Here is a 21,482-nt window from a genome sequence, read left to right as displayed (position 1 = left end):
TTTATGGTTGTTCTTATGGGCTCTCTGTCTTTAGCCACAAGAAATTAGAGAGAAACTTTTGATCACACCATGTGTGAAGTAAATATAAAAGGTAAACCAGCTGCTGTATCGCTGTAAAGAGTGCCATGGGTGGATGGAAGTTACCGGCAGGGAAGTCAAAGCTGATGCAATGATGGAGAGGACAAGAGAGGAGGGAAACCGAAAACTGACAATAAAAAAAGGAAAAAGAATCCCCCCGAAAAATAACTGAGGAACAAAGTGCAGCAGGGCAATGTGGATTATTATAAAGAAAGTGCCGACCCGGTCCATAAATTAGAACAATTAATAAAATGCATTTAGTGTACACCGGGATAATAATCAATAAAATCTTAACTTAAGGCAGAGGAGATTCCATCAATGTTGTCAATAAAAACCACAGGAGCAAACACATTTATTAACTTGTATGCAATTTTTTCTTGCATAGGATAAAAGCTATTTTAACTGTAAAATATTACAGAATATGTCCACGCTACACTATCCTAATGTCAATAGACACACATCGTTCTCCTTCAGCTTGATGTTTGTTCCTGGCTCCATAAAACACAGTTAAATCTAAAGTTAGTTTATAATCAAACCACAAAACAAAAGCATCAAATCAAGTTCAGTTTTTTTGTGTATTTATTCTGTAACGTAACTTAAAAAGTGATATTTCAGGTTCCTAACTTGTCTACCTGAGCTCACTTTGATCGATTTCTGTTCATTATATAAAGTATAAACTATATATAAAACCGTCTCAGGTTCAGTAAGATATTAGTCATCCTCTAAAGTGTTAAAGTTAAGTGACTTTTCAAAAATAACTACGGGCGGATGTGGGCAGACGAGCTGCCGTTGACAGCACAGCGGCTCCCGGTAACATGAGCTGCTCGTTGTGTATTTGTTATAAATGTGTGTTGGTACATCGATGTTCATAAGAACAGTACATGGACGCAACCATAGTGACGTATGAAGTGACGTCGAAGGATGCGTCCTTAAGGATGCATCCTAGCGAGACACAGCTCCAAACCACATCAAGCCAAAGCACCTGGCTTTGTATTACAGCACAGGTAACAAGAATGATGAGAGTGGACAGCCAATGAGCGCCAAGCCTTTAATTCAGCCACTGCAGAGAGGACTGGATGCTAGGACAACAAAGGGGGACGCAGGGCTCATTAAGAAATGTGCTGCAGATTATCAGAATGCAGTCAGTTTAACCCTCATGATGTCTCGCTGTCTGAGCAGGGGAAATGATTGCACGAACAACAGCTTCCTAACTTTTCCTTTATTTTGTTCCCATGCCCTCTCAATCCATCACTTTGCTTTGCACTTTCTAAATGAAGCACATGGGAGCTGGAGAGCTGTGTGTTATTTCCATTGACTGTCATCACACCATAAATGAGAGGTGTGATGTTTGCAGGCTGTTACATTATTACCTGGAGTCCCCCATCACCCGTTGCTGTGGTCTTTCTGTAAACAAGGAGATTAATGCAATCAGATCCGTGGAACACTCGGGTTGCTGCCATCAGTCTGCATTCAGGCTGTTATTGCGACAGTGAATACTAAAATGTCATAAGCATTACATCCATCCTCCGTCAACAGTGACAGCATTTCAATTATGACAATCAGGAAGTGCGAGATGAGTGTCTCTGACTGGGAGCAGGTGGCAGTGACACCAGGATGTGTGTCCTCTCAGCAGCCCGGGGGGCTTGAAATCTGACAAACAGCACACACACGTTTCCAGGTAAGAAAACTACTATAAGGCTAGTTTCATTTAGTTAACGCCTCATACCAAGCGAGCTTCCCCAATACGGTTATTAAACTAATGAGCGTGCTGGTCTACTATATTAGACGAGTTCAGTAGATCCCTTTCAACTAGAGCATCATATTCTCTCTAAGAAGTGTTGACAGACCCTGCCTTCCACAAATACAGGACACAGGAGTGAATAACGATGACTCTTTGTGATTCCCTGGGAGAGAACATTATGTATAATTGGTACTCGTGACTTTTGTGTTCATCAGTTTCCACAAAGCCAAACATAATCATGCATCCACACTCGCAAGTGCGAGTTGTTCAGAGAAAACAACATGTGACATTGAAATTATAACATCGGACTGCGGTTTAATTAAAACGACTCCACACTAAAGTGTTCTCGGCTCAGCAGCCCCACTTAGAGGGAAGAGGGGTGGTGTTAGAAGCCAGGGCACGAGAGGAGACGGAGGAGAGCGAGCTGAAAACGTAGGGATAAAGGTTTGCACCAGCTGATTGAAATGCATTTTTCATGCAGAAACGTTTTCATGTTAATAATTAGCATTTCATTACCAGGTGATAGACCTCAGGCAGCTCCATGTGTGCCACCATCTGGGAAAGTGCATTATACAGTATATAAACACACTGAACTCTATACCCTCCTCCAAATACGTTGAATATACGTAAAGGGATTATTACAAGTTATAACTAATGTGTAATTTTTACACATTAGTTGTTGTCAAAAATGCAAAACCTCATCACTTTAGATTGTATAATAAGTAAGACCTTTTTATATGAACTATAAAAATTTTGGAAAGAATTTTTAAAAACATTTATTTATTCTTATTTCTTGATGCTATTTGATACGAGAGAATTACAACCATTGCAAGTTAAAATACGAAAGAAGAATAAATGATGTGTATTGCATGGATCTATCACACACCGTAACAGTTATTACCCTACAAATATAGCAAAGAGAGAGCGAGAGAGAGCGAGAGAGCGAGAGAGAGAGAGAGAGAGAGAGAGAGAGAGCTTGCTCTTCAGTTCAACCTTGCGGAGGAGAGCAGTACATGCTGTGTACAATATAAACATCTCCCACCCACAAACAGGCTGCTCCACATTCACGGCTGCTTTCCCAGGCCAAGACAGTGGCACAGGAACACCATGGGAGAGCTTGATGACACATGGATAGGAATGTGTGTGTGTGTGTGTGTGTGTGTGTGTGTGTGTGTGTGTGTGTGTGTGTGTGTGTGTGTGTGTGTGTGTGTGTGTGTGTGTGTACGCGCATCAGGGCATCGGCATATCTTTAAGTGTGCTTTTTAAATATCTTTTATAGCTTAATTGTATTTGCCAATCGTTAGGAGAGCATAATGAACCTTAACACCTTTCATGTCCACATGTTCCCTATGTTGGTTTTTGAGTCTGTGAATGGATGCAGTGTGCAAGTACGTGCTACAGTCTATGTGCCAACACCCATGCCATCTCTCTCCTCTGCCATCTGTGCTCCTGGCATGTCTTTTTAGTGCCGGTAATGAAGAGGACTCCCGCCCACACACACACACACACACACACACACACACACACTTAGACACCTAAACACTTTCTCCCATCTCCTTCTGTTCTGCTCGCGGTCCGTCCCTCCTTCAGCACGTTCTTTTTTTACATTTCGATGACTCTGCAGTATGGTGGGCTACCGTCCACAAACAGGTCACATGTCCTGGGCACACCTCCCTGCATCACGTCTCCTCTGAATCTGCAGGACCTCACAATGCACTGCCTGTTAAGTTCAAACAGCTGAATGATCTCCTCCCAACTAACTGAACAAATCCCATGAATACTGAACACAGTAGATTGTTGCTTTAAGGACGTTTAGCACATCTGTATTGACTTGGATGTGTTCTTCCACAGCATTACATTAATTGTTACATTAATGTGTTCGATTTATGGTTGGGATGTATCCATCTCTCTTTTCTGAGGGCCTCTGCTTTCTAAATAATGGAGGGTTCACTCCCTATCGATCCCACTTGATTTCCTACCTTACCTACCTGCAGTTTTCTTTTACAGACATTTCCAACATACATTTGAAATTCACCACAACGCAGCACATAACTGTTTGAAGCTAAAATAAACTGGAGGAAAATACCAATATCCCAAATTAAAATTGTGTACCTGACCTAATACATTATAATGTCATTGGAATTTGAACTGTAGGTGCATGAAATTGACCTAAAAAGCGATGCATGAAAGAAAATGCAAAAAAGGCAATCATGATGTATTTAAGCATTCACTACCAGATTGGGCCTACGTCACACATGCACACTCACAAACCCACTCACAGAACCCACACAAACATTATCAAACACAACCTCAATCCTACAGCTTTCCACCCACAACGCATACACCTCTATACTGTGATGTAACCAGAAGTCAGTAGGTGAGTGAACTATGACATCCATTTGGCGATCGCTACGTGGAAGATATCCACATGTAGTGGAAAACTGCATAGATAAAAAGCTTTATAATATGCCATCAAAAAAAGAGCATTGCAATTACTGTTTTTGAGATTACTTTGACTTGAAAGCAATTCATTCCCCAAAACAACCGCTTAATAATCGTTTCATCAAGACTTCCTCCAGACCTCAACAGCAGGGAAACTACTGTCGCTAGCAAGGTGGACAGCTTATCCACTCGTCATGAGTGCACCTACTCGCCGAGTCACCTCTGCACTAAAACAAACACACCCTTACACTCGATCACACTCTTGTTTATGTTGTGGACGTTTTGGGGGCGCTGCAGTTCAGGAGAATTATTGGAAGGTGCCCATAACCCCCGGTCTGATGCTCTTTCCCTCATCCCTGCCTCCGATAAGCTTCCCCTAGCGCCAGCCGGGCCCGAGCAGATGGGCCGGTTCAGCATGGCGTCACACCAGCTGACAGTGGCGCGTCAAACAGGCGGTGGCGGGCCTGGGCATGCCAGGCACAGCCACACTGTAAAGTCATATGGGAATACCGTGTGATGGGGTCATATTAGATAGGCAGGATGCGCGGGCAGATTTCACCACAAATCAAAACAAATAGATACAAACGGCCGAGTATAATTGTGAAAGCCTGCCAAGTACGCATGCATGGGACAATGACAATTTACTCCACACGCTGCAGGCACTATTGCACACACTCTGATGTGGCCGTACACGCCCCCCCCACCCCCCCCCCCCCCCCCACCCCACACACACACACACACAATCATACCTTACACTCACCAGATTTGGCATTTTCTCACTCATTCACACACTGACAAACCCAAACACGCACTTCCTCCCGCATGCCCTCTGCAAACGGTACTGCATTTGGTAGGTTAATGGCTCTTTGCTCCTCTCAACCTTCACACTTGATTACTCCAGCCGACTGGTGTCTGGACAGCGGGGCCTCAACTCATGCACAGCGAAGCGATCTCTGCCAGCACTCTCATACGCTAACCACGTTCACTAGAGATGTTCATGCAGGATTGGGGACACCGATTGAAAAGTTAATAAAAAGCAAAGCAGGTCTTATTGGATAGGCGGGGGGGTGGGGGGTGGTCACAGCTGTCTTCCCACCAAATTCATAAAAATGTATTTATTCAGTCATTATAGGAAGACCAATAGGATAGACATGACAATTGGCAACATGGTGAAAGCATTCTGAATCATTTCTTAACTCTGTAACCAAGTACCACGTTTGGTGGCGGTTCAATGAATTCCTCCCTCTATCCAGATATGGGAATTATTTGTGAAGCAGTGAGCTCTTTAGCTGGTTTCTGCAAAAAGAAATAGATGATTCTATACATTCTGGATGCCAGCGAGATTCCATTCAGATATTATAGAAGTGGGATACTGAGAGACTTCAACTACATTTTTCTGGCAGGGTAATCTATTGCCAGCTTTATGACACAGACATATGAAAACCGTCACCAACTTTAACATTAAATAATAATACCAAATGCAGATGGTTCTATCATTTTGCCATGCCAGACGCTAAGATATTATTATATTGACATTTTATTCCATTGTCTGCATACTCAGCTAAATAAAGCATGGATCTGAATAGTGAACTAGGACTATACCAATATCAGTATCAATGTTAGACAATGACATTATATTAACTTGTGAAACGGCAACATGAAATGTCTTTACAGTAAACACAAGCAACAGGCGCACATTGTAAATTGCCAGTACATTCCTGCATTAACCATTCTTAATAAACTCTGACATATAGATTTCTTGGCTTGAGGGGAAAGGAGTCTTCTTGCCATACTGCATACTTTAAAGACTTCATCTATTCAGAAAAGATTTCAGCAGGCCTGGCAAAAAATAAGTAGACTGTTTGCTTTAACATAGGTCCATTTCTAGAGCTGAACAGGTCTGCTTGCTTAGAAAGACTTTTGGAAAGTAGAACACCTCGCAAGTGTTGTCTGAAATATGAGTCAGAATGGAGGTCCGCATGGTTTTTTAATCCATTTACTTAATCAGCTGGTTCTTGGTCCAAACTAATTGGAAATTCTATAGTTAGTTAAAAGTTAAATTAGGGGAAGTCATGTTATGACAGATATGACAGCATATTTCTCATCTGGGAAATAGATAATCTTAATAAACAATTTGCCTACACTTGTATGATATTCACTCAAATATGTAAAAGCTAAAGTGCAAAATAAAAATACAGAAAGAAAATGAAATGGGCCAGCGAGTAAATGAATGCAAATTTAGAAAGATGTAAACAAACAAAGCATGTGATTTAGGTCTTTTAAGTGTTGTGCGTTAAGTGCTGTTTAAGTGTTGTTACTATCAACTGATCTTATGAGTCACTTTTTAAAAATTAAAATAATAATAATAATGATTTACCTTCACCATTCAAAAAATGTGTATATATACGCAATCTAAAACATCATACACAGAGTAAATAAACTAAACTAATGAAGCCTTACTCAGAAACCCAGGTTCCATTTTAGGATTCTGGATCCATTGCTCTGTCAACTGCCTTCACTGACTTTAAGGATCTGGCGCGTTTCAAATCAAGCCAATTGGAGACGATGCTTTGGCCTATACCATATGTGTGTGTGTGTGTGTGTGTGTGTGTTTGGATGGAGTTCTATTCATCCTTGTTAGGCTCAGTCACTCACTGCAGGCTTCATTTAACTAATAGTTATCTCTGACAGACACACACACACACGCACAGGGATGGAAGTAGGAATTACTTTTCCACAGTGCGTTTTATGAGGCTGTCCTCAACGGAGTGACCCTTACAGGCTTGTTATTTAGGGTGTAAAAGCAGAGGCAGACAGCAGCAATGGTTACATAAGGCTGGAGACATTAATATAGTTTCCATGGCAAGTGACAGGATTACTCTACTCTTCAGAGTTATCAGGATAAGACCTCTTTTGACAATAATGCCATTTGGCTGCTATCTCAAGATATCATATTCTCTATCTCAAAAGCAGCGGAGTCCTATCACTGCAGATCTAATGAAAAGCTTTGCGTGTGCGTGCGTGCGTGCATGTGTGTGTGTGTGTACGGGCGTGCCTGCACATGTGTCATCTGTTAACTGCCGCAATGTCGTGATGGAAGCGAAAGATATGAGCGGATAACGCTGACAGAAACGCATGAAGATCTCCATCAAAGACCCCTTTCCACAGCTCCCTTTCCTTTGTTTGGCCCGTTTCTCCCGTTACACCATTCCCGCCTGCATTCCTCAAACCGTAATCCATCAGGCACTGGCCCCTGTAAAGTATCTCGCCTCCTTCCATTTGCTGAACAAGATACATTTCTCATTGTAGGGTAGAGAGATGTTTTTTGTGCAGGTGCATTGGAGTGATATGAAAGCTTTAAGTGTGTGTGTGTGTGTTTGTGGTGGGGTTCGGCAGTCAGTTGAGGACACTGTCTGACGCTGACACATCAGTAAATAAAAGCCCCTGACCAGGCGGACACCCAATTTATCTCCCACATGGGGCAAACCGGGACAAAAAGACAAGGGGCTGACCAATTGTGAGTATTACACAGTGTGTGTGGTTCTGAAAGAGAGGGAATCGTCGAAGAGAAGGAAAATAAGTATCGAGAGGGGGGGCCGGACCAATTACAGAGATAAAGCAGCCTTTAGCTGAGTGTGTCTGTTACGTGCGCACGTCCTTTCTAAAAGGCTCACATTTGTATTCACTGCTTGCTATCAGGGGCCACACACTCCCCCCCTGCAAAGATGGGGGGATGCGCTGGTGCTTTACAATCCGTGACAAGATAACCTCCACCGATAGCTTCTAGAATTTCAACGGCCACTTCAGGATGACATATTTGAGTCAGTAAGATGTGGAGAAGACTGATTCTGAGGTGCAGGGAATGAATCATTCATTTTACCCGTCCCTTCCAGAATTTTAGAGCTCCCTGCGGAGCTTCAATAACAGGCGACTGCAATCCTCATCCTTTCCTGGTCGCCTTCTAGCCTCTGCTTATCATCTTTGGGCAACGTCCGCGTTGCTTTTTTTCTTTTCACTGGTACCATCTTTGTATCTTTCTCCCTCGTGCTTTAGAAAAAGTAGAAACGGTCGCTGGGGGATGCTGATTCATGATTTTAAATGCATTTTCTACCATGCTGTGGCAGGACGGTATGTCCCCACGGGATAGGACAGGTTGGAACAGCTTCAGGTTGCTGGCGGTCCAATCATCAGAGTGTCTGTAATGAGTGCACATGTGACCTGTAGCGCTGAGAGGAGGCAGACAGAACAAGGACGGAGGCTATGCCAGCAAAAAAAGACGCATTCAAGCATTTAAAAAACACACCTCTGGTCTTCTGTGAGATACAGTATGATAGTTTTACAACTGTGTTTTGTTACTTCTGTAATGAAGCTTCACAGAGAGCTTGAACCCTGTGGATTTTGGAAATCATTTTTTATTGGAGTAAAAGGATCTTTACAATGATTAGTACAACACAGCTTTTAAGTTTATTTGTGAACAACTAAACTGCAGGTTTCCCTCGCACCTAATCTTTATGGAGCTCATTTGTTGATCTACTAGACTGAAGACAGAGAATCTGTGCTACCTTGTATTAAAGTGCTAAATTCCTGAGTATCAGCAGAAAGAAAGTTTGTTTTCATGGAAAAAAAAGTATAATCGGTGGCACTAAAACGCCTTCTAAGATCCACAATAAGTTCATGAATTAAATTTGCCAACTGCTCCTATTTTGAGAAAATAAGACTTAGTGAGACTGATTTCTCAGAACTTCAACACTGATAAACCACTTTTTGTTCGTAATTCTGGATCCAGTTATCACTTACAGTGCAACTGTGATACCTTATATAGACAGGTGTGTGCCTTTCTCAATCATGTCCAATCAACTGAATTTAGCACAGGTGGACTCAATCAAGTTGTAGAAACAGCTCAAGGATGATCAGTGGAAACAGGATGCACCTGAGCTAAATTTTGAGTGTCATGGAAAAGGCTGTGAATACTTATGTACATGTTATGTTTTCATTCTTTATTTTTAACAGATTTGCAAAGATTTGCAAAAAACAGTTTTGACTTTGTCATTATGGGTTGTTGTGTGTAGAATGTTGAGGAAAATAATGAATTTAATCCATTTTGGAATAAGGCTGTAACATAAAATGTGGAAAAAGTGAAGCGCTGTGAATACTTTCCGGATGCACTGTACACTCGGAGTTCTTTATTATTTCTGAATTTCTGTAATGACTACTGTAAGGCAATGCTTAAGTATGTAATTGACATACTTAACCTCTCTCATCGTAAACACACTTCTGGTGGTCTGGTAAGACCAATAAACAATAATGATATCCTCATTGACCCAAGAGGGAATTGGGTACATCTCAACTTGTTACTGAAGACGGCTTCAACCACTATGCTGCCAAGAGTCCCTGAGAGACAGAATCTGCCATCTACTGCAGAGGGCATCCAACGCGACGAGCCCGACACCCTCCCGCCCAACAGGCTCCTAAAGCTGTTCAGTGGACCCCTCGCCTCCTTTAACATGCTGGTTCACAGTGCTTCACCAGGTCCCAGGTAAAAAAAAAAAAAAGAATAGTCTACCTCCTCCAAGTCAAATAATTGAAATTGTGCCCAGAGAACAAGCAGGCAGTGGAACATTGGTGTGGACAGCTCTTATTAGGCAAGAAGGGCAGGAAGGCAATCTCCTCACACCGGTGGGTCAGTGAGCAGATTGCCTCGGGGGTCTCCAGTGCGGAGGGCGACCAGAGGAAGTGGATGGAGACACTATTGAACACAAAGCATAGTGGCATCCCTGGCACTCTTTCCTTTGTTTATCTCTCAGCCTCCCACATACAATAAAAAGAGGTAAGGTGCGGTAAGCATTCATTTTCATACTTGAAGACTTTAACCACTTCTACTATGACAAAGAGACACTTGCACAGCGACAAAGTTAAGTTAAAATTACTACACCATGTTTGAATTATTAAAAAGAGATATAATGTAGGCTATTGAATGAAATTGTTTTTTTTTAGGTTTAAATTTCTTAGTCATTCTTGGGTTTTGTTGCCCCAATGGCAAATACTTAGGAAGAACATTTTGACAGTGTATTATATGTCCTGAAACATATATATGTCATGTTATATACATATAACGTATAACATAACCTTTTGAAAAAGTTAAAAACCGTGGTCGGGGTGATGTTATTTAATTTAACTGATGACTTCAATCTTAAATCATATTTTAAAAGTGGTTGGTTTCAAGTGAAGGGAGAGCAAAATGTGTCTTTAGTTGAGAAAACGATGTAACTGATCAACTCTTTAACTTCCCCAGTGGATTAATTCCATCTATTTAGGCCTAATTCCTTTCACATATCCTAAAATCTCTGAGATGTAATAAGATTAATAATGTAAATTAGGCATTATCTTATCACATATGTGGTAATCTGCATACATATCCCTAACAAAAGAGAGACTAGTTTGACAGGCTGCCATTTTGAATGAAAACTCTAAACTGATAAATATTTGTTTATTCATGCAGTTCATGCAGGCTTCAAAGGACTTCTTCTTTAGGTGGTTTCTGTTCAAAATGTTAAGAGACATTTGGTTTATTGCTATTAACACAGAGAGAAAATGTGATAAAATGTATGGGAATTAAATGAAGTGGCGTGGAGCTGATATTTACATTTCCATATATGATTAGAGTGGAACACGCATGGAGGTTGTTTGTATCCAGTGTGGTTCTTTAGCGTATGTTTTCCCACTAGTGCTTAACTTTAACCTAGTAGCACACAAGCTGTTAATTAATTTGAACTTGTTAATTAATAGGAGGGGTGTAATTAATTTGCGTTGCCCATTGCTTTAACCAAAATCTATTTATATCATATGACGTAGCCATTTCTGAGGGTGCACTGATCTAAAGCATTATGTTAATAATACATTCCTCTTATTGCCTCATTAAATCACATTTGGCCTGGGGTTTTGGAGGATGAAATGAACATTAAAGAAATAAGGGCTATCCTCCATTGGAGCATTAAATTGCCTTTACAAATCAAATCCCAATCCAAGCATCTCCAAAATACATTTCATACAGTCTAATTCCAATAGATGCTCTGACTCCAGAAACCGTAGCAAGTTGTGCGCGTTGAATTTTAGTGCCAATAGCAAATGCTTCTCTGACATCTTTTTGGTTAAAATAGGATGCGATGACTCATGATTTAAGTGAGCGATTGGAAACTCATTCAAATTCAATGTTGAGAATGCAGGTGAGCCATCTGCTTGGAGACTAGCAATAACTAGCAGGGGTGGCGAGCAATAACCTTCACCACTAATAGGACTGAACAAAGTCACCGTTAAAAGACTAAATGCCCATGAGACCAGCAGAGTGTGTGTGTGTGTGTGTGTGTGTGTGTGTGTGTGTGTGTGTGTGTGTGTGTGTGTGTGTGGTGACAATGGCTACGGGGATGTATGAAAAGTAAAACATATTCCAGCAGTCGTGAGTGTGCACAACCCGCGGGGAGGAGGCTGAAACACGGCAATTTGGGTGAAAGAAGTAAAGCCTGAGTAGGGGGACAGCTTCAGTGGCAGAAATGTGCCGCGCTTGTGTGGGCAAAACACGAGATCCATTCCCCTGCCCACAATATGTGTCAAATGAGGTATGCGTCTGTGAATGCCTGCGTGCGTACTTCTGGGTATGTGGGCGTTCACATTACTGCAGCAGCATTAGATGTACTCATTCCTGGTGCCAGCAGTTCTCAGTGGTTTTCCTTGCTGGACTTGAGAAAAAAAACGCCAGAACTAAACTAAAATCTTTTATCTGTAAAATTACTCAATTATAGGATAGGGACAAGGTGAAACAATGCCACAGCATTGAGCTACTACTGAATGAAAATCAATAGGATTTTGTACATTTTTCCAAATAAATTGTTTTTCCTATCTTGGTTGGCCACTTGGAAATGATTTCATACAACATATACGTTTGTTTTTTTAAGTTATCTCAAGCCTTTTCTAGGAGGGGAACTTCTGGCTCGTTCTCACCTTGCTGCAGTGATGTAGAAGTGTACGTGAGGTCTGTGTTAGGGAGGTGTGCTTACAGTGGTACACTGACCTTATAACTCAAAGTTCACATCTGGGTGTGGTCACTACAGCTACATGACATTCATTTTAGTTATTGATTTATTTTTTCTGGGCTAACGACCAGTCGGGATGTCATCGTTTACTGATCACTGCAGAAAAGCGAGAAGTTAAACCATGGGGATTTAAGTTTAAGGTTTAAGGCTCTTCTATGAACATTTTAATTGCACCGATGCATCTTCTCAATCTGACAGGGCGGGCAGGCAGTGAAAACTATATTTATTTGAGACGACAGTAGTACATTATTACCATTACCATTACCTCATATACTCGAGCCAAGAAGAGTTTAACATTTACATTAATGCATTTTTAACACGCCAGTTATGCACAAAAGTGAAGAATTTCTTCTGAATGCCACACCCCATTAATAATAATACAAAGCTGATTGAGAGCTTTAGGTCTTGACACCTTTAATATTTAATAATTTCTCTCTATCTAGAAGCCTGGCTATTCAATAATTTCCTAACTAGCAGTAGCATCAGTAATGAGTGGAACTTCACAACTTACATCCATAACCAGTGATATGCTGTTCATGTAACATATATGATATTGACTGCCAATAACTTGGCTCTTCATTGCCTGGAAGCATCTGTTATTGTCAGGTTACATCAAAAAATGACATTCATATCCCAATGATTCATAGGTTGTTTGTAGATTTGTTTTTGCTAAAATAGACTTTCATGCTGAACTGTTATCAGTTACGCTTCATCGTTTACACAGACATGGTGTTTGTGTCTCGATGTGGTCTGGAGTAAGAGCTTGCAGGTAGAAAGGCCAAAGGCTGTGACATCAGCAGACGGAGAGCTCGCGCCCCACATGCCGACCATATGTCATGGTAGATCTCATCCTCGCGCTCAGAGAAGGTGCTGCCGGCTGCTGAAAGGCCGCCTTCCTGACAGATATCATCAGCCTGGCACCCCGGCCTCAGAAGCTGAGGGCTACAGCGCTGCTCCGTATCACAGCCAGTCGCATCAAGGCGAGACCAGGGTGACAATAAAGTGAAATGTTCTGTTGCCGTCGAGAGGCAATTGAAACGCAACAAAATGCTCCTAATCCAGAATCCCAACAATGCAGCTTTAATGAAACACAGTCAGTTTGTCTGATGATTCTCTAGTCCTTCTTTATCGCACTGGATATCCAGAGATCTTTGTTGATCTGCTCTGTCAATAGCAGCCTTTGAATGCTTAAAACCATTAACGTAAGACATTGCTTTTTTTTTTCATCCCCTTTTAAAGACATCTGGGATAAAGTTCTATCAAGAACTTTGACTGTGTTGTCAAATGTTATTACATTAAATCACTTGCCATTTCATTGTGGAGCAAAATGAACATAAAACTACATCCATTTAGTGACAAATGTGTAGTGTTATCCTGAAAGAAAACCCATCTGGATGAAGCAGCCAGCAGAGACATTGGTACCCCTGAGGCATCATGGGTGTGTCTTTTGACAAGATACTTAACCCCAACATCACTATGCGTGTACATGCATAGCTGTGACTACCGTGTATGCTATGCCTGTTGGCTACTGATGGGCAAAAGGCACCATGTAGCTCCTGCTATGTGTGAATGGGTGAATGGAGTGTAAAAGTGCATTGAGTGGTCAGAAAGTGCTATATAAGAACAGACTATTTATACCCTGGTTTTCTTCCTCAAACTCCCGGCTTTAGTTACTGTAGGTCTCTGGAGAAGAAATGGACCGTGAGATGTCATGACTTTGAATAAATTGTTTTCTGTGGCTCTACCCTGGTTGCCTTACACTTTATTATTCTGCTCTCCCACAGTCTCTCCCCCCTGTATGCACCCACCCACTCATATTTTGGGTTCCTGTACAGAAAGTGGTGTGTGTGGCAGGGGACTGCTGTACACTCAGTCAACCAAAGCATGAAATGCTTAAATAAAATGTTCCTTGTAAAACCACTTAAACCCCGTGTTGCAAGTGTGAAGCAGTGAATACCAATATTCAAACACAGCAGCTGAATTAAGAGAAAATCAAAGACGAAAGGTCATTTGAGTATAATGCAAACAAGACATTTTTGGGACAATTAAAACACTTTTTGTTAATCTCTGACAGTAACATTTGTTACGTCAAAATATATAAATTTGTTGTGACCACAACAACCACATAGGACTATTCACAAGTCTTTTCCAGAAGGAAAAATACGAATAAAAAATCCTCCCTGCTGCACGGAGATCACAGTGCTTGTCCGCCATCTAGTGGTCCAACCTGAAACTACATATCCTCTGAGCATGACTCTAATGTGTCTCACACCAGTGGCTCAACACATAATAAGTGGTTTAATCTGTCATACACTGAGACCACATGCCTGGCGGAGGCTGGCGGAGGCTTTTTCAGTTTTTGGATTTCACTCCATGAAGTCTGACATGAACAGTGTTACTGTATTTTAAGTGCAGGGACGTGACACACACGCAGCTCAAGCACAGACAAGTTGATTTCACATCCTAGCTATAATCAATAGCTATAACCATTATCACTACCCAATACCGCACACATCCATAGGTATATTCATGATGCAATGCCAAAAACCAACCAATGATTCAATAAATACAATGCCAAATTATGTAAACAAACTAAAAAGACTAAAAAGAAAAAAAAGAGAAGCAAATAAAAACACTGTATTATGTTACGTAATCAGATCAGCTGCAAGGGGTAATCAAATTCAAGTTGTAAGACCGTGCAAATTCAAGAACATACACAATGACACAAACATTGTTGCAAACATCAGGTTTTCTCCATGTATGTCACTGCAGCTGGTGGCACTTACCTGGGGGGATAGTGGCTCAATTGTTAATGCGTATGATAGAAATAACGGTGCGCTATCATACTGTCAGCATGGGGCACAACAACATTGGCTTGCACCAGGTGGTGCCGTCTCTCAATGGATAAGAAAATAGGCTTTCTGGCCAAAACTACAGTTTGTTCCACAAGCAACACCTGTGTGTGCAGCCGAATGGAGCCGGGATGGAGCGCCACATAATAGGAAATAGAAACATCCAACAGGGGTGTGTCAAGTTGCCCTTTTCTGAATGCGTTATTGGTGAAGGTTGACAGCAGAATGATAGTGTCAGGAAAGCGAAATGATGGCAGGATGATAAATACAAATAATTATAAAGTGAAACTAATTCAATCTGTGACAGAAAAAGGAAAATAAAGTGACAGCACTTATTGAGAGAAGAAAAATACGACTTAAATTATGTATTTGAAAAACGGGTGGGGGGAAACATACAAATGAGGCCGTAAGAACGACACAAAAGACTGATGGCAATGAGAAAAAATATATAATATACTTCATGGAATAACATTCAAAATATGGAAGAGTGACGTGGGTAATGAGAGAGGGGTGTCACTCATCATCATTTCAGACGAAAGCAGAAAAGGGCCACTGCACAGAATCAAGATGAGATAGACAATACACTTTAGTCAGAAAAATGGATAGAACCACTTACTGAGGTTACAGTCTATCCTGATACAATCTGGCGGAAGAGAGAGCGGAAATGGTGAGATCAAATAAAAAATAAAGAATAAAAAAAGGGCAAGAAAGAGATAGAAAGAGGATAAAAGAGAAAAAAAGACATTTTACATCCTTCAAGGTACATTCTGCAGACAACCAAGCATTGCTCTGGGGCCACCATCCGGGGACAGGCTCTGAGTCAGGATCACCCTTTTCATCCATCAATCCCTTCACCCATCCCTCCTTCCACCCGATACTCCCGCAGCACAGCAGAAGACAATACTCTGTGAGATTACAGACTTATCAGGTTCTGTATAGAAGTGCAGTTGTGAAATAGTGATAGTGAAGATGTAACCTTCCATCTGGCAAAACCATGAAGCTTTTATCATTCATCTTTTAATGCCAAAGGTCTGGGGTTTTCCTCTTAGTAAATCCTAACAATGAAATATGAAGCACGGGATACTTCTGATGTAATGCAATGTAATAATGCTAATCCTCATAAGTATATGATTAACCTCAATAAACAAGTCACATAGAGCATAATCATTTCACCTGCATAGAAGGTTTTGGAACGGAATGCGGTTGTCTGATAACAGGTTGCTTTCTTACCAGAGCTACAAAATGACTCCTACTCTTGCTGCCTGTTGCCTTCACTAAAGCAGAGGCTTGCACCTTTAGCGTGGGGCCCCGTTACCCAGAAATTTGAGATTTGCTTGCCTTCTGCAGCACTTTAGGCTTGAGAAACCCAACATTGTAAATGACAAGAAAGGGTGATCTGCACATCCCAGCCACCTCACGCCTAGTGCACACACGCCGCGAAAAATAAGACCCTACGCTGTACTATTTGCTACCAGTGGTGCATCAAAACACATGGCTTTAGAAGACGTGTTGTCAGGACGGTGGAGTGTTGGATAAAGAGCTTCTCCCTTCAACTGGAATACCCAGGTTGAAGTGTCAATCATCATTAGCTCTGTTGAAAAGCAATCCACTGACTTTTGACCCCTACCCTTGCGATGAGGGGGTTAAGAAACAAGAACTACGGTGATGTAAACGTATCAAATCAGTATGTCACTTTGGATACCTTATCTTAATATAAACCCATTGGGGTTGCTGTAAGCTGTGTGTGCATGCGGCAGCGTGGTTGGGTTGTGGTCTCGAGCTGTCAACCGCTACAGAATAGTGGACACAAACAGCCAGGGACCAGCGTCACAATGTAGAGAGGTAATGCAGCTAAGGGCCACTTCTGGTGGTATGCAGCAATGTTTTCTGAATGGAATCGATATCTCTGCAATCCATTCGAAAAATGGAATAGTATTCCCTACCGGATACAAAGGTACATTTCATTTAATGATAATCAATAAAAGAGAATGTTGGCTGGCTATCATTCGGCAATGTTAGTGTGATGTGTTAGTGTTACTTGTTCGTTAGTGCACTTTATGCTTAATATTTTTCTTTTTAACTTTTTTAATATTTAAAATTTTTAACTTTCCCTTGTTTTATACTAACCCATAGCCTTATTCTACTAACCCATCGCATTAGCATTTCATTTTACTTTATTTTATTACTTGTGCACTGCTGTCTTGTCTGTCTACTGTCGCGCACTAACCGCCAAGACAAATTCCTTGTATGTTTGGCATATTTTGGTAAATAAATGTTTCCTGATTCCTGATTCCTGATCCTGATGGACTTAGAACCAGCTTGAACACTGGATATCACTATCATCTCTGACTAATACATATCATTTGGGCTAATTCTGTCAAATATATAGCGTTTCCTAGTGACTAATCAGCAGGAATTTAAATATCAATCCAATCTGCCTGTATTGTGCCCGACGGGATTAAATAGGCGGGGATTAAGGCTTTCACAGATACCGAGGACTCCATGTGGATGTGTTATACTTTAGCTGCTAATTAATCCCCCCGCACAGGAGCTGAGAAAATCCTGAGCAGCGGCTCAGCGTCAATACATTCCTTCCAGGTGGCGTTTGAGCCCCGTCGAGGCCACAGGCGTGGGATTGTGGGTCAAAGCTCACTGTGCGAAAAAAATGAGGATACAAAAATATCGCGTGTGCGGTTCAGCTGAGGTCAAACTGTGGACAGAGAGGACAAATACGTGTGCAAGCACAGCTGTGAGCCGGTCACTCTGACTGTTTGATCCAAGGGCCGCAGACATAAAGGCCGTTGAAGGGATGAAAAGTTCCACCTTCTGAGTCTTGGCCAGGTGGGGGTGTTGATGAGCGGGAATGAGAGAGAGAGAGCAACAGAGGTGGAGGAAGAAAAGTGAGTGAAAATAAAGTAGAAGAAAAAGAGAGAGGAGCAAACACCTCTGGCCCCCCCTTCCTGTTTCTATAGTGGCTGAGATGAGATATTCCAGGGTGCTGCTATGTCATGCTCCTCCTCCTGGTTTTCAGACTGAAGGTGTCCTGGACGGTAAAAGCCATCTTCGCCAGAGCACTAGTCCTTTTTGCAGTGAAATTGAAATAAGTCAAAAGGTCTGCATTCCTGCACCCTGTTGTTAGTGGGGTGGAACCATACATCTTATAAACCCTACTCTACAATTTTACTGACCTTCTCCCAGCAATGTCTACTGCCGGACCGCTTTACACCCCCCTAATTCTATAAATTCTCTGTAACTATGATGAGGGGTCTTCTCTCCTCTTTGCCCCTCTGGAATAGAGCAGAACCACGAGGAGGAGCAGCACCTTTAAGCTTCTGGAGAGAGGCTCGTTAGTTGTGTCCCATGACTGGGCCGAGGGTATACTCTTAGAGACGGAGCTTTTAAACAGGTGTTGCTACTTCACAGGTAACAAGAGCAAGTGGGTGAAAAGTAGATGGGATGTGGACCAGGACCAGGTGTCATATCATATGGAGGACAAATGCCTACAGGGTGGGGTACCGTTTGTACTTTTAGTCTAGTTCCGTAGTTCACTAAAGGAGAAGTTTCTGTATTTGTACCTCAGCAAATAAATAACCAAAATGTATATTCTATTGGCAAGTTATTTAATTAAATTAAATTGTGCTCTTACATAGAAAAATGATGACAAGATATAAGATGATAGATAAGTAACTGAGGGACATATTTAGAAACTTTTCCCCACCCAACTATCTGTTAATAGCAAACATATCAACGGAGGGAAACTCAAAGTTCAACAGTACACAATGCTAAAGTACACAGGGAAGATGAGCAGACAGGGAATGGTAGGGGAGAGGTTAGCACGGACAGCCACCAGGAGTCACGTAGGCCTACCGAGGTTCACGGTGAGCTTGACGCGGCCTCCGTCCAGCTCCAGCCGCAGCGTGTCTGCCGACTCCTTGGAGGTGGTGGCCATGAGCAGGCCGTACGCCCGCTGGGACATGAAGCGCAAGGCCACATCCTCGGCCTCCGTGTGCATGGTGACCGGCACAATGATCTTCAGGTACATGCTGCCGTCATAACTCAACACAGTGGCCTCTGGATGGGGGTCAGGCAGACGGCATAGGGCAGACTGTCAGCAGCGGGTTAGGCATTACACACCAGAGGTAGAGACAATGTCAATTATTCAGGATGTTTCTCCTTTTTCCGCTTTTGTAATTACACCTCCATGTGTGCATGGTTATTTAATGATAAATGATCTACCACCAAAAGCGGTGACATCGAAGGATAAATTTATACTGATTCTTTCTGGAATACTGCTCTTATGTTGCAGTGTGGGTTGATATGCCTCAGAGGCCAGCATGAGTCATGGGGTAAAAGAAACATTTAGGTGTTGGAGAAGGAGTCTGAAAACCTCTGCTATGGGTAAAAGCACTGATACTTAAAAAGGTAACAACATGGATTTGCACACACTGAACCAATACATGTCTGACATACCTTAAGTCAGCGATTTCCAAGTGGGGTACTGCAGGTGAGCCGCGAGAGGTCATTTACAATAAATAAATAAAATGTTTTTAATTTTCGATTTTGAAAAGTTTGAAATTAATATCAAAATATTTATGATGCGGCACATTAGGTATGTGAAACAATAGTTGATGAAGCACAAACAATTTAAACGAACAGATTAATAAAACGATAAGGCTCTCGCTCCAAACAGCTGCTCTTGTCCGCCTGTTGTTATTCAACAAAAGGCGCCGCCAAACGAAACAATGTCAAAGTATTAAAGTACATATACCGTATTTTCCGCACTCCAAGGCGCACTTAAAAGCCTTTAATTTTCTCAAAAAAACGACAGTGCCTTATAATCCGGAGCGCTTTTATATGGATCAATTGGTTAATCGGTTGATCCACACTGGTTGTACACGGCGCTCAAGGCGCTCTGCCAAACATGCCAAAGCTCGGTCTACGGCGGCGCTCAAGCGCGTGAGATATGGAGCTTGTTTCAGGGCGCGTCGGAGAAACAAAGCTGTCGTTCTTGCCGAGCATTTCATGAGATTAAAGAGCGAGAGACGGCGCCCTTTTCTCTACAGTGGCTGAACCATCTTAACGGGGAAAATAAGTTATTCTAAAAGGGGCCCTTAGCAGGCAGCGTGGCTGGAGAGCAGCCGAAGGAGACGAGAATCTGCACCGTGCGGCCATGTTGCGGCCCGGCGGCCCCCGCCAAGGTGAGGCGGGCCGAGCTCGAGCCGAAGCGGAGACAGACGGGGAGCATCGGTCGCGCATTCTCTCCTCGCTGCCGAGATAACAGAAGATTTAAGGCGTGGATGGCGAGGGGGGCGGCGGGAGCGGACGCACCTCGCAGCATCGATCGGACCCTGAAAGCACCGTCTCCACCTCCCCACATCCCCCCCATCCACCCGCCCCGACGCTAAACGTCTGACTGCAGTATCTTCTGCGCATTATAATCCGATGCGCGCTATATATGAAACATTTTCTAAAATAGGTGATTCATTGAAGGTGCGCCTTATTGTGCGGAAAATACGGCACATGAGCTCCGAAGAAAATGGTACACAAAACGTACATCGCCGGTTAATACATTTTTTGTCGGTTAAATTCTTAAGGTCATTTAATCATCCCTAGTTTATGTTTTGATCAGAGTTGTGATTAAAGGTTTGGGTGGGCCGCAAAATATTTTCAGATTTCAAAGTGGGCCGCGGCATTCTTGAGTTTGGGAACCGCTGCCTTAAGTACATAAAATGGGATGCATACAATTATTAATTATTCTCCTAAAACTAACTAGACACACCAGCAAGGTTTTAGTTTTAAGTGGCTTCACATCATGTCATTTCCCCACAGTCTTTTTCCTCTGGCCAATATCATTGATTGTCCTTACACACACAGAAATATGCAGCTGGTTTTCAGTAAAGTCCCAGTGCCGCATCTCTGCAGTAACGCAAAGCTCCAGCAGATGGCAAAAGAGCACCACTGAAAACACACCTGCCACCCTGAGACCAAAAAAATCACCCTTCAACATAAAGACATTTCATTCTCTACCTCCACTGTCCTGATTTGAATCCAATCTCTCCTTCCCTCATTACCCTCCTTGTCCCTCAAAATCCCATCCTGTCATGGTTCATTCCCCCGAGCGAGGCGCCTGCAGCTAATTGGAATGAATCAGGCGTACGTGGTGCTGTTTGACTAGCTCACCTCCCCTCGCTGCGGCTTTGGCGCCACCTGGATTTGCGTGACAGACACAGATGGCGACGGTAGGCCTTGCTGCTCTGAGCCACCGCTACCCGCCTCTGAGTG

General features: G+C 42.4%; 1 protein-coding gene across 13 annotated transcripts in view; it reads right to left on the bottom strand.

The window, feature by feature from the left end:
• Nucleotides 1-21,482, bottom strand: part of nrxn2b (neurexin 2b) — a 551,159-nt gene that overhangs the window by 251,757 nt on the left and 277,920 nt on the right. For 10 of the 13 annotated variants that reach the window (XM_078105711.1, XM_040180539.2, XM_040180546.2 and 7 more), the window contains 2 exons: nt 19,068-19,271; nt 15,817-15,843 (listed from right to left, as the gene is read on the bottom strand). In XM_078105711.1, coding sequence (XP_077961837.1) covers nt 15,817-15,843; nt 19,068-19,271 — 231 coding nt within the window. The remainder of the gene's footprint in view (nt 1-15,816; nt 15,844-19,067; nt 19,272-21,482) is intronic. The other 3 variants (XM_040180545.2, XM_078105708.1, XM_078105709.1) reach the window with 1 other exon arrangement.

This window comes from Gasterosteus aculeatus, chromosome 7, assembly GCF_964276395.1.
Source record: "Gasterosteus aculeatus chromosome 7, fGasAcu3.hap1.1, whole genome shotgun sequence".
Taxonomy (NCBI): Eukaryota; Metazoa; Chordata; class Actinopteri; order Perciformes; family Gasterosteidae; genus Gasterosteus; species Gasterosteus aculeatus.
This window is presented reverse-complemented; position numbering and strand designations above follow the sequence as displayed.